Source organism: Trachypithecus francoisi, unplaced genomic scaffold (genome assembly GCF_009764315.1).
Source record: "Trachypithecus francoisi isolate TF-2019V2 unplaced genomic scaffold, Tfra_2.0 Lachesis_group4, whole genome shotgun sequence".
Lineage (NCBI taxonomy): Eukaryota > Metazoa > Chordata > Mammalia > Primates > Cercopithecidae > Trachypithecus > Trachypithecus francoisi.
In genome coordinates, this window is record NW_022681469.1 from 37185955 (window position 1) to 37205360 (window position 19406).

The 19406-nt window shown below is 37.0% G+C and overlaps 1 protein-coding gene across 4 annotated transcripts in view; it reads right to left on the reverse strand.

Annotated features, from left to right (window-relative positions):
* The window catches only part of PTPRZ1 (protein tyrosine phosphatase receptor type Z1), a 195769-nt gene that overhangs the window by 81778 nt on the left and 94585 nt on the right, over positions 1–19406 (reverse strand). For all 4 annotated transcript variants that reach the window (XM_033192358.1, XM_033192360.1, XM_033192359.1 and 1 more), the window contains exons 3-6: positions 13551–13730; positions 10375–10526; positions 6354–6449; positions 5765–5831 (exon numbers count right to left, since the gene is read on the reverse strand). In XM_033192358.1, coding sequence (XP_033048249.1) covers positions 5765–5831; positions 6354–6449; positions 10375–10526; positions 13551–13730 — 495 coding nt within the window. The remainder of the gene's footprint in view (positions 1–5764; positions 5832–6353; positions 6450–10374; positions 10527–13550; positions 13731–19406) is intronic.

Sequence of the window (19406 nt, forward strand, 5' to 3'; positions counted from 1 at the left end):
GAAAAGTTAAGACAATCTTGAAAAACAATAAAGCTGGAGAACTTTCACTAGTAGATAGGAAGATCTATCATACTGTTACATATAATGCTGTAGAAATTATGACAGTGATGCATTTGTGCAAAGATAGATGAAGACAACAATGGAAGAGAAAATACAAGAGAAAAATATGATCATTTGATCTATGATAGAAAAATCATTATGGAATGTGGAATGGATGGTCTTTCCAATAAACAGTACTATATCAATTGAATATCCTCATGGAAAAAAGTGAATCTCGATTCCCTACTTCACATCATAAGCACATATCACTTCTAAACTGATTGCAGATTTAAATGAACATATTAATAATTATTTTAAAGAAAACATTAAAAAAAAACTATCATCATAACCTAATGGTAGGTTGAGGTTTCTGAAATGGCACACAAAAAATATTACTCATAAAAAGAAATATGAGAAAGTTTAGTATATGGCAATCAAGATCTATTCATCAATAATCATTAAGAGAGTTGAAAGTCAAAGAGTGGAAAAAAATATTTTTGATATAATATGCACATATGTGTTTGTGTGTGTACACAGACACACTAATAAATATTGATTTATTCTTATATATAAACTTGTATAAGGATTATAGAATTTCTATCCAAAAACTGGTAGAGTTTTCCTAAGTGGGCCATCTGGCCTTCAAACCCTGAAACAATCCAAATATGTCTGTCTCCTTAAATAGTCTCATTTGTATCTCTCCAATAGCACTAATCAATAGCAATACCTTGGTCATTTAGCTATTTGTGAACCAGCCCTCACTCATGCAGGCAGCAATCTATTTACCAGTTAGATCTGTGTCTAATTTGCTTTCCTATCTCCTGAACTACCCAGCCCAGTGCAAGTCCTCTGCCCTCTCTACGAGATTGAGGCCATTAAGAAACAGTCCCTGAAGCCAGTCAGTGTAGTCTAAGTGAGGTGGCAGAATGTAGAGCAGTGGTGTTAATCCTTATGTGTATAATCCATGGAGTTTTAGAAAAATACCAATGCCTCAGACCCCACTCTAGACCATTTGAATTAAGATCTCTAGTGGTCAGGCCTGGGCATCTAGATTTTGTAAAGCATCCCAAGGTGATGCAAACATGCATACTACTGTAGAAAATCCCAAGTAAAGTGAAGCCTTTTCAAGATTTCAGTCTTTCTTAACCACACTTTCCATATTAGAACATGAAATGACTAGACTATCTGATCTTAAAAGTCTATTCCAGCTCTAAACTCTATGAAGACTGAACATATTCAGAAAGCCTCAAAGAAAAAAAGTTATTTAAAAGTTAAATTAGTAAATGTTAACTTTTCTGTAACGCAGAAAATTCTGAAGGAAAAGGGAGTACTGTTACTAACTAAAGTTAGAGACAACTGCTTCAGTCTGAATTAACAACTGAATCTTAGAAACAAAAACCTTTTCTTTTTTTTTTTTTTGAGATGGTTGTCTCGCTGTCTCCACCTCCCGGGTTCACGCCATTCTCCCGCTTCAGCCTCCTGAGTAGCTGGGACTACAGGTGCCCACCACCATGCCCAGCTAATTTTTGTATTTTTAGTAGAGACGGGGTTTCACCGTGTTAGCCAGGATGATCTCGATCTCCTGATCTCGTGGTCCCCCAGCTTTGGCTTCCCAAAGTGCTGGGATTACAGGCGCGAGCCACGGTGCCCGGCCAAAAACCTTTTCTTAACTGAATTGATAGTCATGTCAATATGGCCTACATGTAGTTTTAATCCATTAGAAAGTTCAAGTTTTGTTTGATTTAATGGATTCATTAGTAACTTCTAAAAGTACCTTCTCCTCTTCTCCAATGTCAAGATAACATGATCAGAATTCAGATTAGATTCAAGTTCTTAGGAACTGAGAATATTTATTTTTAACATGTGAATGTTTTTTAGATTTATGTTTTCAATAATAGAAAATTGTTGTAGTTAAATTACCTCCTTAACTGACAAGTGGACTGTAATTGTTCCTTTTCCCACTGAAGACTAAATTTATCTTACAAATATTTCATGAAAAATGTGTGTGTTGAGAATAGTAATTAGGTAAGGAGCCAGACATTGACTCATGGCTAAATTAGGTGGAAATAAATTGACTACAGGAGAGCCAGGGGCCAGGAAGGGAAAGCAGAGGTGAGACCTGAGTAAGGAGAGTGAGATACAGAATTTTCCTATTATTGGGAAAGAAATCAAAGGGGAAAAAAGTTAAAAAGAAGCAAAAGAATCAGAATACGTTTTTTAAAATTTTCCTCTCCCTATCCCCAGTGAGGACTCCACTCTTCCTGCCTCTGAACTTCAATAGCAGTCACCTAGTCTGTCTTACAGACATGGTCACTAGATATCACAAGATTCTTAAACTACAGAGTGCTTTTCCATTACATTTTCTTCTAACGAAATGTCACACAGTGTTTTTCCTTTGTTTGTGTTTGTGGTTTTCATTTTGTTTTGCTGGCTTGAGAAAAAAACACCTGCTTCATTCAAGTAACCTCACTATTGTTAACACAAGAGAGAAGCCCACCAGAGCCAATGCTGCTCTATTTGGGGTCAGTCATTCATTTATGCAATCATTATTTGCTTGAACATACAATGATGATCAACCAAGCAACTAATCAGATCTTCCATGAGAAGGCCAACAATGGAAGAAAAAAAGATGGGGAGGAACAAAGATGAAGAAACCACGATGGGGCCAAGCACTAGAGAAAGGCTGGTAACTACATAAAACCAACTCCTATTACTTAGGACAATGATATTTAGCATGGGGCCACACCAACGTCTATGAGAACTTTTCAGTATAGAAATGTCTGGGCTGAATTTGTGATTAAGAAAGCACTATAAATCATTCTGATGAGAATTCCCATCAGATAATCACTGATGATGTTACCTGGGATGTGTCTCTTCCCTGTAACTCGAAAGATTGCAACTAACGTCTTTTGTGGCTCTGCTTGGAAAATATTAATTCATTATCTCAGTATTGCTGCAACATCATGCTCTCTCTCTCTCCACTCCATGGATAGAATAATGCCTAACCTAGAGTAGGTATGGTGGATGGGAAGGAAAGAAAGAGGGGTTGAGGGGAGGAATGAAAAATGGGCTTTGTCCTTTAGAGAGGAAACAGGAAATGAGCAACCAGCCCACAGCATAAGAAGATAGATCTTATAAGCTGAATAATGGTTGAAAAGGTGTTTTTTGGGCCAGGCTCGGTGGCTCAAGCCTGTAATCCCAGCACTTTGGGAGGCCGAGACGGGCGGATCACGAGGTCAGGAGATCGAGACCATCCTGGCTAACACGGTGAAACCCCGTCTCTACTAAAAAATACAAAAAACGAGCTGGGCGAGGTGGCGGGCGTCTGTAGTCCCAGCTACTCAGGAGGCTGAGGCCGGAGAATGGCGTAAACCCGGGGGGCGGAGCTTGCAGTGAGCTGAGATCCGGCCACTGCACTTCAGCCCGGGCGACAGAGCGAGACTCAGTCTCCAAAAAAAAAAAAAAGAAAGAAAAGGTGTTTTTTTTTTTTTTTAAATAACTTACATTATATGGTGAATACAGAGCCAAATTTGGGGGTGTAGCTGTGGTTCCAGAGTCACTGCCTAAAGACAAGTCCCACCTTTGATCCTCAAGGTTGCCAGCAGCAAAGGCTGAAGGCCAATATGGGTAAGCCTTCAATTTATTGGGCAGTAGGGGATTTTCTAGAGTCAGAAATAAGACTGGATTTAATTCAAGAACTCTCAAAATGGAAACGTTTGACTTTAGAAAGACTTTACTTATTTGGTTTGGATCGTTGTCCTTGCTGAGTATATTGAAATACTAAGTATCCAGATGAATGAGTTGATAGGCATGAAGGATTTTAGTTTTTGGTAAATTAGGAAGTTGGTGCACAAATAGTGGTGATGTGGTTTAGCTCTGTGTCCCTGCCCAAATCTCATCTTGAATTGTAATCCAAATTGTAATCCCCAGGTGTTGAGGAGGGACCAAGTGGGAAGTGATTGGATCATGGGGGCAGTTTCCCCCATACTGTTCTCATGACAGTGAGTGAGTTCTCACGAGATTTGATGGCTTCATAAGTGTTTCGCAGTTTCTCCTTTGCTCGCACTCTCATTCTCTCTCTCCTGCTGCCATGTGACACATTCCTTGCTTACCCTTTGCTTTCCACCATGATTGTAAGATTCCTGAGGCCTCTTCATCCACACAGAACTGTGAGTCAATTCAATCTCTTTCTCTTACAAATCACTTAAACTCTCAAGTAGTATCGCTTTAGCAATGTGAAAATGGACTAATACAAGTGAGGTAGACAGAGAGAGGGTAAAGGACTAGAATCTGTCCTCAGCTAATCCAAGAACTGTTCTGCTTTCAAATTAAGAGCCAGAATATACACAGAATAATGCTGTTAGGGAATCCATATTCTCAGAGAGAGATAATATGTAGTCATAGTGTATCTGACAAAGTATCTTCCTGAATGGCTTTCAGACACTAGGTATTAGAAAGGAAACTTGAAAGAACACAAGCAAGTTTTTTCTCAAGCTCATATGAGTGCCTTCCAAGGCACCCACAAAAATAAAGTACCCTGGGAAAGTAAAGAGGCCTTAAGAGAAAGCCTCAAAGTTCCCATAGTTACACAAGTCAGGGTTAACAACTCAGTGTTAACACCTCTTTCATTGTCCCCACAGGCTGGTGCAAGGTCTGGAACATTCAGAATTCATATATTATACATTTTTTTAAGTATAGGAATTCAAACAATTTGCTTTATCTCAGTCTGGATAGAATCCACTTTATGATTCGAGGAGGGGAAAATTAAATTTGACTTATGACATTCAGTGTTGAATTTTGCAATCTGGGTCAATGGAGGGAGATAACAGCTTCATCTTGCGTTTGATTGAGTCGTCCAAAAAAAAAAAGCTACACTACAGGAGTTCACATATTCCTGACTTCTGAAAAGTTGGGTCAATTCAGACCCTCACTGTAACTGACAATGATCAATCAATCCTAGGCCAGGCTTCTGCTTTCAAGAAAAGGATCTTCATGAGTTTTGTTTCTGATTTCAAATTTTGCAGCTTCCCAGAGAGGAATACTCCTCATTTTATTGGTAACTCAGGGCAGCATTAAGATTCTGTGTGTGAGTGCTTAATAAAAATAAAATAGTAATATTAACAGGCTTACAGTCCACTGCCCATGCTGTTAAAAGCATTTGTTGTGACAAATTACAAGATCCATGAGATAGCAGGCAGAACAATGTCAAAGCATATTGCATCTTCTTCTATGTTAGTGTTGACCTTCTTCCAAAAATCTCATCTCCTCATGTTGATAAAGCAAAGGATTTATCAAGGAAACTACCAGGGAATAAATTTTAACTTGAGTAACAATTCCTTTTCTACTTTAAAATATGATATTTATGAAATTAGCTGGTTTCAGATTAGGAATTAGTCTTTAAGGGATGTATGATGCAGAGACATAATAGATAAATAGGCTTTAAATGCATGATATAATTAGATTATTTTCAAGAATAAATTTTAAAAATTTCAATTTCCTACTTACATTAATGTTTCATGCTTTTGATGTAACAAATTTTTCTGATAAATTGTTATTTATTTGGTGAGAAACGTATATATTATCAAGTGCGAAAAGTGAGAGATTGCTCCTCTTTAAAAATGTACTACTTTCTACCTTTTGGAACAAGTGATTGTCGTCATATTGTCAACATTCATATCCATCCAAAGCAGAATCTTGAAGAAAGATATTTCCTCAAGTAGCTTACCAAAACGACTAACACTCTCGACTCCATTAATAATCGCTTTGAAATCCAAATTTTCTTCTGTCCCAACCTGTTAAAGAAGAATCACATTCTAAAAATAGAATAAAACATTTGGATAACTATTCAATAAAAATGTGAAGATTAATGAATTCCATTTTAAATATGTGCATTAAAAAATAGTAAGTTCCCAAAACAGGTTTTTTTATAGCTAGGTGAAAAAAAATAAAGCAAACAAAAACCACACAACTTACATATTTCACTAAGAAAAGTAAATTTTAAAATGTTATGATTCATAGTTACTGATAATAATACATAATTATTAATATGATGCTTTGTATGTACAAATTAGCAAATTTGTGTATTTATAGAACACTTTGCCCCAGCTGGAAAAGATTCACCCAATTAACAAACACAAGAGTCTCCTTTTAAAAATACCAGGCAAGGGTCATCTTTTTTTGAAAATGACCACCAGTTTTAATTTTACTTGTGAGCTCCTCTCTTTGTTAGAAATTATGTCTTGATATTTCACATCGATATTTAATGTGACTTAAAAAGGAATTACATTAGTGTAAAATGCATATATAATTATTACCTCAAACAAAATGGATAAAGCTTTTAACTTCCCTTTTACTTTAACTGCTTCCTCAAAACTTGAAAATCGGTCCGCATCAAAGCAGTAGATTTGCATCTATAAACGTAACAATGATAGTTTTATGATACACAAAGGCTTCATAAAAATCAGCAAAGAGACTTAATAAAACAAGCAATTCAATAAGTTCTATTTGAAAAGTTCTATAAATTGTGTGATTCTACATTCTACATATTTCCAAAATCTTTTATAAATTACATGGATACAACTACATTTACTATCATTTACCATCCTTTGATAAGGAGGGGAATAGAAAGTTAGACATATCTAACACCAAAATGACCATTTTGAGATTACCAGGGGACTGTGCAGTAAAATTTATTAAAGCAATTACATGAAATAAATAATATATGTTACTTTAACTGCTTTACTGAATTATTTTAAATATAAATTTCTCTCTTTCTCAAGCGTGCATGCCTTTCTTGAGAGTCCAGAGTTACCATTCTTTGATATTACCATATTGTGATCTATTAATATTGAAGCTCTCAAGGACTCTCAGCTTCTACCTAAAAAATACCAAAAAAGTTTTAAGTTTTTGATTCTTCTCTCCAGCTGTGAGGCTATGCCTTGTTAATTTCTGTTTCCATCCATATATGTATCTCTCTGTAACAGCCTCTATATAATTTGGTGCTTCTCCTGTCTGGGCTTGGAAATCAGGTGTCTCAGGCTGGATAGAAGTAGAATTAAGGTAAGAGTAGGAAGCCTCCGAGAGTGTAAAGCGTAGTTAGTGCTCTGACGAGAGAAATAGAGGTTGTGCAACAGAGGATGGCAGTGGCTCCTGCTTTGGGTGAGTCACCAAAACCTTTTCAGAGGCAGGATTTCTAAACTGACCCTACAAGAATGAGCAGGTTTTAGCCAGGTGAAAGGCAGAATAGAAGGGCATGTGTTCAAGTCAGAAGTATCACGTGGGAAAGGCCTATTAGGCAAGACAGTACGACAAGCACGGGAAATTGAAAGAAATACAATTTAAAACTTAATAATTACTAATTTAATAATCCAAGTAAGCAAACTTTTTTCTGACCTCCCATATGGTATTTAGGAGAAGAATTGATAAGGCTTTGTTTGTTTGTTTGTTTTGAGAGGGGGTCTCACTCTGTCACTCAGACTGGAATGCAGTGGCATGATCATGGCTCATTGCAGCGTTGACCTCGTGGGCTCAAGTGATCCTCCTACCTCAGCCTCTAGAGTAGTTGGGACAACAGGTGCATGCCACCGTGTTCAGCTATTTTCTCTTATTTTTTGTAGAAATGGGGTCTCACTATGTTGCCCAGACTAGTCTCAAACTCCTGGGCTTAAGTGATCCTCCAGCCTCAGCCTCCTAAAGTGCTGGGATGACAGGTTTGAGCCACCATGACTGTTAAATTGAGAAGATTTGATTGTGAGATGTAGGAGATAAGAAATAAGGAGTAAGCCAGGGATGATCCTTGGGTTTCCTGCTTACACAATTACATAGAGTGTTTTAAAACAACAAACAAGACTAGGTGCGGTGGCTGACGCCTGTAATGCCAGCACTTTGGGAGACTGAGGTGGGTGTATCACGAGGTCAGGAATTCAAGACCAGCCTGGCCAACATGGTGAAACTCCGTCTCTACTAAAGATACAAAAAAATTATCTAGGTGTAGTGGCGTGCACCTATAATCCCAGCTACTTGAGAGGCTGAGGCAGGAGAGTAGCTTGAACCCAGGAGGCAGAGGTTGCAGAGAGCCGAGATCACGCATTGCACTCCAGCCTGGGCAACAGGGCGAGACTCTGTCTCAAAAAAAAAACAAAAAAAAAAAACAAAAAACCTCTGCGAGACAATTTGAGAGGCTTTTGCATTAAAATAACTGTATTAGGTTTAGTGCATGGATTCTGTACCATGTATTTTGATTGCTCAGGGCTCTTGTTGATAGAATTTTTCTTGATTTTCATCTTTGATTTAAATAGGTAATATTGTGAGTAAGCTAAACTCTCAGAAGTGATATGTTGTTTAATGAATTGACTTTGATTACTCTGACAAATTGAATTTGATAAATGTGCTTTACTTTAAAAATATTGAATAAAGAAAAAAATCCAGATTATAAGTTGTAAATGTGAATGTAGATATCCACCTTTTTTAAAAAGGTTTTTAGTCTTTTAAGAGGCAATTCACCCTATCTTATATTTATTATTAATAAAACTGTTTTGAATTATAAAATGAATAGTTTCATACTAGGTATTTTAGAAAATATGGGGACTTTAAAGGAGAAAATAAGAGGCACCTATAATGCCATCACCCAAAGAAAATCATTATTAACATTTTCTTGAATTCCATCAATTGCTTTTTTTTTTTTTTTGAGACAGAGTCTCACTTCATCACCCTCTGGAGTGCAGTGGTGTGATCTTGGCTCACTGCAACCTCTGCTTCCTGAGTTCAAGTGATTCCTATGCCTCAGCCTCCTGAGTAGGTGAAATTACACACGAGTGATATCACGTCCAGCTAATTTTTGTATCTTTAGTAGAAGTGGCGTTTCACCATGTTGGCCAGGCTGGTCTGGAACTCCTGACCTCAACCCATCTGCCCATCTTGGCCTCTCGAAGTGCTGGGATTACAGGCGTGAGCCACTGTGCCTGGCCCCTCAATTACTTTTATGAGTAATAAGTCAATCCTTCATTTAATTTCCATAATAATGTTATAAGGCAGGTGCAGCTACTATGTCAATTTCGCAGAAAAAAAATGGAAGCATTGGTAAGTTAAATAATTTATACATTGTTATGTCGTGTAACCAATAACCAAATGGTGGAGCCAAGATTCAAACCTAGTCCATTTGACTCAGACTCCACTCTCAGTCAATATTTAATTAATTTTCATGTATTAAAAAATTGGAAAAATAATAGTGGTTATACCATTTAACATGTTTCTTTTTAAAACCATTAATACCTTATGATGAACTTTTTTTGTGTAAATATATCATTCAAAAACATGATTTTTGTGAAATCTATAATATCCATCATAATGTATTTAAATAATCATTACCCTTTGTTTCAATATTATATTATAAATAAATTTTTGCAGTTTTTTTAATTTTTAGACTAAAATGGCTTTAAACTTAAAGATTGGGTATTGAGTGTAAATCATTTAAAATTCTTAAATTTTAGTAAAATAAAATAAAATAGTAAAATAGAAACTAAAATAATAAAAAATAAAATAAAAATAAAATAAAGTAAAATAAAATAAAATAGTAAAATAAAAACAAGCAAACTGCTTCCCAGAAAGTCTACCAATTTAGACTTTCTCTAGACATGTAAGAAAACATTTTACTACACACTCATTTTTTTTTTTTTTTTTTGAGGCGGAGTCTCGCTCTGTCACCCGGACTGGAGTGCAGTGGCCGGACCTCAGCTCACTGCAAGCTCCGCCTCCCGGGTTTATGGCAATTCTCCTGCCGCAGCCTCCCGAGTAGCTGGGACTACAGGCGCCCACCACCTCGCCCGGCTAGTTTTTTTTTGTATTTTTAGTAGAGACGGGGTTTCACCATGTTAGTCAGGATGGTCTCGATCTCCTGACCTCGTGATCCACCCGTCTCGGCCTCCCAAAGTGCTGGGATTACAGGCTTGAGCCACCGCGCTCGGCCCCACACTCATTTTTTAATAATTATTTATTTTGCCAATTTTAAAGCTGAAAATTTTTCTCATTTTAATCAAAAGATTTAAATCAAAGGATTCTCCAGTATGTTAATGAAATTTTCCCCCTTTTCCTTCATTCATTAATTCGTCAGCATTTATTGATTACCTATTTTGTGGCACTTTGGGTTGTTACCACAAAGTGGTAAATCAAAGATAAGTCTTATATTCATTTAGCTTAGTCTAGTATATTAATCAAGTAATAAAAATATCACTTTATAAATTATAATATTGGATTTTTAAAATTAATCAAATTATATGCTAAATAAAAACATCAATTATTTAGAAAATAAAATAGTAAACAGAAGATCTCCTGACTTACCTCAAGTGGAAATTTTTGTCCCTCTAAACTATGCTCTGATCCATCAGATGACATATTGCATTTTCCCCAGTGAAAAGTTATCTTGCTTGCTTTAAACACCATTTCTGAAACTCCTCCGCTGACACGGTAGTCATTAGTGAGATTAATTTCCACTGAAAAAAGAAATACAATTGCACCTAAGCTTCTGAAAATCAAAAATTTAAATTTCAACTAAATTTCCATCTACTTAAGGTACATTAAGAAAAATCATTTATTTGATAAATTTATAAAATATGAAGTTGCCAATTTAGAAGCCAAACTTTGTAGGTCTGTACAATATACTTAATATATCTTATTGCCACAAATGAAAACTAAGCTGAAGATACTGACTAGTGTATGACTTCAAGGGCAGAAGACAGTCAGTCCACCTGCTCTGTTTGTTTGGTGTCCTAAGATAGCTGCTCCTTGAAAGCTCTGCTTCCCTAAGATGTCAGATGGTAATAAGAAGACAGAGCAAAGTGGGAAGGAACAGAAGGGTTAAAAGAAAAAAAAAGTCTTCTCCTTGGAGTGTTGCCACCTTCCTATTTTCAGCCCATTTCTACTCCTTATCAGGCTGCTGCTTATCCCTCCATTTATCACCCAGGCTTCATCAGCAAGCTCCAGAACCTGGGTCCCTGGCTATAGCAGGAAAGGCAGGAAACTCATTCTTATGGAGGAGTTTTGGCCATATCATGTTTGAACCCTGAGTGGCAAAAGCTTAAACTCCCCTGTATGAGTTCCACAGCAGATATTATCTGACTATATTTTAACAGTCTTCTGGAGAGTTCTCTTGAGAGCCCAGTGAAAGATTTTGATGTCTCTCAACAAAGTTTAAATAGTCTCTGTTCCATTAGGGAGAAATCACTGTTGGCATCAGGGACTGAATACAACATATTGGTCAGTGAGCTAGGGATACAAACTCCCACTAATAATAATAACAAGCATAATAACAATAACAGCCAACATTTACATACCACTTACAATGTACCATGGACTATACTAATTACTTTACATGTATTATTCACTTGATCTTCGGACAACCTTGGGAAGTAGATACTATATAATCCTTATTTTACAGATAAGGAAATTGAGCCACAGAAAGGCTAAGCAGGTTGCTCAAAGGTTCCCCACTGTCATTTCAAGAGCCAGTGGTGAACTCAAGTAATGTAGCTCTATTAGCTCAATGATCTAATAACCACTCTTCCCTAAGAAAAACAAAACCCTCAACACGCTCCATAAAAAGAGCTGCCTTCAGACCTACTGTCACCCTCTGTCATTGAATGATTTGGTTTAATTTCCATCTGTTTGGGATCTTATTTATAAAAACATAACCATCAGGCTATCCTTCCCATTTTTCTCTGGTCATAAAGCCTAGCACATTTTATTGTTTAACAATAAGAAAAGCAAAACAGGGATTTCTACAAAGATTTTGGCTTACAATATATAATAAAGCAGAGGTTCCATGCCCTACTACTTTGTAACACCCTTCAAAACTGAAAATAAAAATGTCAAGATTTGGGACAATATACTTTTAGGTAATTATTATGTGTAACATAATAATTTTAAAAATTATTCATTCAAGAAATACTTAGTGTTTATTACATATCAGGCACTGATGTAGAAAAATCTCTACTTTCATGATTTTTTTTTTTTTGGAGACAGAGTTTCGCTCTTGTTGCCCAGGCTGGAGTGCAGTGGTGCAATCTCAGCTCACTCAACCTCCGACTCCTGGGTTCAAGCAATTCTCCTGCTTCAGCCTCCCGAGTAGCTGGGATTACAGGCATGCACCACCATGCCCAGCTAATTTTTTTATTTTTAGTAGAGATGTGGTTTTGCCGTGTTGACCAAGCTGGTCTTGAATTCCTGACCTCAGGTGATCCATCTGCCTCGCCCTCCCAAAATGCTGGGATTACAGGTGTGAGCCACTGCACCTGGCATGAGTTCGTTTTTTCATTTGTTTTGCTTTGATTTTTTTGGATAGGATGGGTCACTCCGTTGCCTACGCTGAAGCACGGTAGCATGATCTTGGCTCACTGCGGCCTCCACCTCTAGAGTTCAAGTGATTGTTTTGTCCAGCCTCCTGAGTATCTGGAATTACAGCAGTGTGCCACCACACCCAGCTAATTTTTGTATTATTAGTGATTCTTGTGTCTCAGCCTCCTGAGTATCTGGAATTACAGGAGTGTGCCACCACACCCAGCTAATTTTTGTATTTTTAGTAGAGATGGGTTTTCGGCATATTGGCCAGGCTAGTCTGGAACTCTTGACCTCCAGTGATCTGCCCGCTTCGGCCTCCCAAAGTACTGTGATCACAGGCATGAGCCACAGTGCCTGGCTACTACTCTCTTGAGTTTTGAAATTAAACTATTACATGCAAATAATTACATTACCTAAATATAGAAAATATTTTAAAAATTCACTAATGATAAAGCTTACCCTCATACAGCTACTATTATAATTTTGAATATTTTTCTAATCTTTGTCTTACGTGTACATGCCTTTACATAATTTCCCAAAATATAATTTTTTTAAAAACTAGAATATCAAAAAGGAAAAGGTGTCACTTTTTGGAAATTATTTATATATGTATAGCTTATTAGGATTTGTATTTAAATTTTAATGTATTAATATTTTGCTTTTTTTTTTTTTAAAGATAGTCTCAATAAAAAGGCACTTAGAGAGGGCTTCTTAAGGATGGGATACAACTTTAAACCTTCTATATAGAAGAGCTAGGAATGTATTTTCTTATATTTCAATTACAGTCAATTGCTTTTTTCATATCCAAATACTGACTATAACATGAGGCTAGGCAGAAAAGATCAAACTATAATGCTCAAGAAAAAGAAATCCTGATTGACTAAGTAATTGACTAAATTATATTAGTTGTAAACCACATTATCATATCTTCTAGAGACTGCATCATTATTGTTACATTGTAGGAAAACATGACATGATGACATTGGTCATTTTATTTTTTTGTACAAATTGTCAAAATACTGTCTAAATTTCCCATTTTCTCTGCTCCATTTGGTTTCTTCTACATATAACTTCTATCTAGTTCATAGTACATTATTCAAAGGAAAATGAGATGAAACTAGTCTAAACATACTCCAGGTCTGAAGAATATATTAAAGGCAAAGAGAATGCAAATATTTTACCTGTTTTCCCAGTGTTATGAATGAATGTGTTTTCCAACGATGTTTTATCCCAACCTTGAAATTTAAGTTTCTTAAGATTCACATTTACTTGTGTAAGATCTTCATCAATATTGATAGGAGATTGTTTTGGACTATTACATGTTGGATATTTCTTTCCCCAATTTTTTTGATTCAGTGCACCTAGGGAAAAGAAAGAGTAAGAAACTTCGTTTCTTAAATTACCATGCAAAAGTTAAACTTTATATTATAGTTAATACATTATATGAAAATAGATACAATAGTAGAAAATGTTTGACATCTTTGAACTAATGCATAAAATACTTATGCCTAGATTTGGAGTCTGGATTTCAACATGAAACACTGTAAAAGGTCTATAGAACAACCACGCCACTATAAAAAAAACAAGTTTATAGAACAACAACCAGAGTTTGGTACAACTTTAGTCTACAACATCCTCTTTTTGTGATAAGGGAGTCAATGAGAACTAACTTTTATGCAAGCTTGATCTAGTGGCCACCTCTCATAATGTGACAAGTTCTGGGTTCAACAATTGGTTTGTCCAGTCATCACAATTCTTTCGAATCAACAGAAAGCCTAATTGTCCTGTAAGGTTGTTAGTCCTAGCCCAGGGTTCCAGACTGAAAGGAGTCCAGATATAGGAGTAAAGTTCTGACTTTCTCAACACTCTTCATAAAAGTAGCCACCTTCAGATCTACTGTCACCCTCTGTCTTTGAATGATTTGGTTTAATTTCCATCTGTTTAGGATCTTATTTATAAAAACATAATCATCAGGCTATCAATGAAATATCTCCTTCCCATATTCCTCTGGTCATAAAGCCTAGCACATTTTATTGTTTAACAATAAGAAAAGGAAAACAGGGATTTCTATAAAGGTTTTTGCTTACAATAAGCTGAATTTTCACACGTTCCACAGTATGAAGTGTCCTCTAAACCCACACTGCCCTTTGTTACCTTTATTTCACCCCTACCTGAAACCATGAACCACCTGCCATAATCTTATTTCACTGCATGGTAACTTAGCACCCAAGCAGTGCTAAGCACAGGTACGTTCTACTTAAAGTTCTTTTAAAATATTGGAAATGTTGAGAATCCAAGTCTCTGGTCAAACGCTAGCATATCCATGGCCATCACAAGGAAGAAAGGAGTGGCAGTGTAGTTTTCAACTTACATTCTTCTGAATGCTTTTCTTTCTGAAAATGAGAATGGGTAAGGCCAAGATTTTACATGATTGAGGTTTAGGGAATTATAAGTAAATTTATCTTTGATACAATCCTAGTCTACACTGTCTTCTTTTGTGATAAGTGAGTCAGTGAGAACTAACTTTTATGCAAGCTCTATCTAATGGCTACCTCTCACAATGTGATGAAAATAACATTGCATAATTTTGCCCAGAAAATAAATAAAAATTAGTCACACCATGAAGCCGTCTATAGAGTCATGGAAAATCTGGTAATACATCTCATAGTGAGGCATCTACCAGAATCAATAGGTACTGAAAATCATCTTAAAGTCTAGATCTATACCTAGAGAGCGTTTGAATACATTGTGTTTTAAATATGCACAGTGATGTGTATTTTGGATTCTAGGAATAGTTTTAATGATTTGAGTAATGACGTTTATTTCACTGTAGGGAACTCTGGCATAGGGACAAGAAAACACTGCTTATTTTACTAATGTCAATGCAAGAGAATGAAAGAGAATCTGCAGCACAAATCAATTACGTCCTCTTCATTGCTCACATTTTTAATACAATATAATAAATTCTAAGCACACTTAGAAAGAGTTACATAGTTGTGGTGCACAGAAACATAAAATTTTAAATCTTCAATAACACTGAATATGATGTATAAACCTGCTATTTTCCATCACATTTTGTGATTCTCTCTACTGGGAACCTAAAAGGCATCTTATACTTAGCATATCACAAACTGAAGGAACTCTTTTCTGCTCTGAAATAAGCTCTCTTCCCCACAGTCTCTGACATCCCCTGAAGTGAGAAGTTACCCTGATGCCTTTGTTTCTCCTTCAGCAAGCCCTTTAGGGTCTGCCTTCAAAATATTTCCCTAATCAGACCACTTATTATCTCTACTGTTACCACCCTAACCCAAGTCACTGTCATCATTTGCCTGTACCTTGCTACCCTGCAAGCAATATCACCATCACCTAGGAGACTGTTGTGAGATTAAGGCCACTACTATAGCCTTATGAAGTCTGAATCTACATTTTAACAAAATCCCTAGGATATTGATATACACATTAAACTTGGGGAAGCACTGGCTTAGACTACAGTAGTGCCTTCTATCTGGTTTTCAGAATCTTCTCTTGCTCCTTCCACAATTCTGTAATAGTACCACTTATGTAGTAAGTGGAATTATGACTTGGCTCCCAAAATTTCCACCCTATGGTGTAATCATCCTATACAATTCCCTCCAACTGGGCATGAGCAGTACTTATGAATACAAAAGGAGAGAGGTCACTTCCTTGATTAGGTTAAATTTGATGGCAAAGACAGTGGTGGATCACTGCTGTGATTGATTACATTATATTATAGAAAGCTCCATTTCGGCAAACTGGAGAAAGATTCAAAACGTGGGAGATTTCCTTGCTAGTTTTGGAGAAGTGACCTACCAGGTTGTGAGGGGGCACGTGGCTAAGAACTGAGACCTGCCTCTGGGAGCTGAGAGCATAACCAGGCTTATAATCACAAAAACAAAAAACACCCAACCAGTGACAAAAACAAACAACAACAACAAAAACCAAGGACTTCAGTCCTACAACCTCCAGGAAGTGAATTCTGCCAACAACCTAAGTGAACTTGGAAGAGGACCCCCGGATTCAAATGAGACACCTTAATTTCAGATTTCTGAGACCCTAAGCAGAAAAGCCAGCTAAGCATCCCTTCCTCCTCAGCTCCTGACCCACAGAAACTGTGTGATAATACATACACAGTGTTATAAGGTGGTAAATGTGTAGTAATTTGTTATGCAGCAAAAGAAAACCAATTCAACTCAGTAACTAAAGTACGCTTTAAAAATATATGTCAGATCACATTACTCCTTGGCTCCAATGCCATTTCAACTTACTCAAAATAAAACATGAACTCCTTGTGATGGCCAACAGATCCTATATGATGTCCCCATTCATGTCCTCTCTGCTCCAGTTCTCTATCATTCTGCTTTGATCACTCTGCTCCAGCCACAGTGGCTTCCATTCTGTCCCTCGAGCATGCAAAAGGTTGACACTGGCTGTCACCTGTTCCTGGAATATTCCCCACAGATGTCTGTAAGGCTTAAATGACTTGCCTTCTAACTTCAATCAAATCTCTCCTCAAAAGTATCTACTGGAGAGACTTTCTCTGAACTACCCTGTTAAATAGTATACTTCCTCCCTTGATAACTCTCCATGCCCTCTCCCTACTTCATTTTTCTTCTTTTAACATATTAATTATGCTTATTCATTGTTTCTACATCCCAGTACCTCAGAAAAAAAAGACTAGCACATAGTTGGTGTTTGATATGGTTTGATTGTGTCCCCACCCAAATCTCATCTTGAATTGTAGTCCCCCCAATCCCCACATGATATGGGAGGGACCACATGGAGATAATTGAATCATTGGAGCGATTTCTCCCATCCTGTTCTCATGACAGTGAGTTAGTTCTCATGAGATCTTATGGTTTTATAAGGGGCTTCCCCCTTCACTTGACTCTCATTCTTCTCTCTCCTGCTGTCTTGTGAAGAAAGACGTGTTTGCCTCCCTTTTTGCCATGATTGTAAGTTTCCTGAGGCCTCCACAGCCCTGTGGAATTGTGAGTCAATTAAACCTCTTTCCTTTATAAATTACCCAGTCTCAGGTATGTCCTTATAGCAGCCTGAGAACAAACTTATAGTGTTCATTAAACATTTGTTGAATAACTGAATCAAACCAACAACAAGTGGTAGACTTTTGTTTTATGAGTTTGAGCTCATAAGGATCAAACATATGGCATGAAAATGAAAAAAGAACCAAAAAAATTTGATCAATAAAATAAGCATTTCTTTACTCAACCATATGTCTTATTTGATTGTTACATGATAAATTAGTTGAGTAGTCCCTACTAAACTTCTGTGGCTGGGTATCAGAGAGACCTGAAGTCTGAACTATATGAGGTTAGGATAACATATAGCACAATGACACAAGGTAACTAGATTATGTTTAAAGTGCATGGAATGATTACATTGAGTGTAGACCAAATTTAAATCACCTACTAGATCATAATGAGGCAGGACAGGAAGTCAAGGAAGTGACCATGTTGTTGGGATGAGGCAACCATGGTGATCATACAGTCAGCACAGTAAACCTCAGCATTTGCATTGTAATTGAGCTCATTCAAACAAAGCTTTCTTCAGTAGGGCCTTTCCCTTCCAGAGAGCATGCACATTTTAATTTTACCTGTCCCCAAACTGACCCTATGCTCATTATAAAAGTAAAAACCACACCCCTGGGTGAAGTTTTAAGATGCTAATGAGACATGCAACATATGAACAAGCATGTACAGTTACTGCACATGTGCACCCAGAAGACCAACCAGAACATGCTTACTAGTAATACCTCTTCCCACCTCTTTATTAATCATCTTTTAAAATTCCCAAAAAGGGAGTCTTATGCTTTATTCATTATTTCAACATCCCAGCACTGAGGAAAAAAAGACTGGCATGGGTGTATGATATTGTTTGGCTGTGTCCCCACCTAAAACTCCCCAAAAGGGTGTCTCCCTAGTGCCAGTTTTTGCTGTCTTACCCTTATGAACAGCCTGTCCTGAATTCTTTCTCTTCAGGGTATACTGTCTATTCTGCACCTAACTTTCAAAATATCTTTATCCATTGTAATAAATTACTCTATGCTACACCTCCTTTGCTGTGTAGCTCTTTTTTAAACTATTTTAAACCAAGAAGAAAGAACTGAGGTATCACTTCAGCTATCAACAATAGTACTTTGTACACTGTGGGCTCAAGATCCTTTCTGAATTTTCATGATTAAAAAGCAAAATAAAAGAGGCCAAATTTAAAAAATGCTTTTTATAGTGGAAAAATCAACAAACAGATAAATAAACAGAAGTTGAAAAAAATAAGAACTTGAAATTCTTCATGCAAAGCCCTCTAAAAGGGAGACTGTTTCAAATCACCATAAGTAGAAAACCAAAGAAAATCAACTAAGGAAGTGTTAAACTTGTGCACAGGGGCCGAGTGCAGTGACTCACACCTGTAATCCCAGCTCTTTGGGAGGACAAGTTGGGCGGATCAAGAGGTCAGGAGTTCGAGACCAGTCTGGCCAATATGGTGAAACCCCATCTCTACTAAAAAATACAAAAATCAACTGGGTATGGCGGTGCGTGCCTGTAGTCCCAGCTACTCAGGAGGCTGAGTCAGAAGCATTGCTTGAACCTGAGAAGTGGAGGTTGCAGTGAGCCAAGATTGTGCCATTGCACTCCAGCCTGGGCGACACTGCGAGACTCTATCTCAAAAAAAATTGTGCACAGGAATAAAACAAAGACGAAAGAACCATTAAATACATTTTATCTGTCTTTAATAATGAAACATTAGACTAATCTTATTCTTAAACATTATTGTTATTATCATTATTATTACTATTATTTTGGGACAGAGCCTCTCTCTGTTGCCCAGGCTGAAGTACAGTGGTGCAATCTCTGCTCACTGCAACCTCTGCCTCCTGGGTTCAAGTGATTCCCCTGTCTCAGCTTCCCGAGTACCTGGGATTACAGGCACATGCCACCACACCCAGCTAACTTTTTGTATTTTTAGTAGAAACGAGGTTTTACCATGTTGGCCAGGCTGGT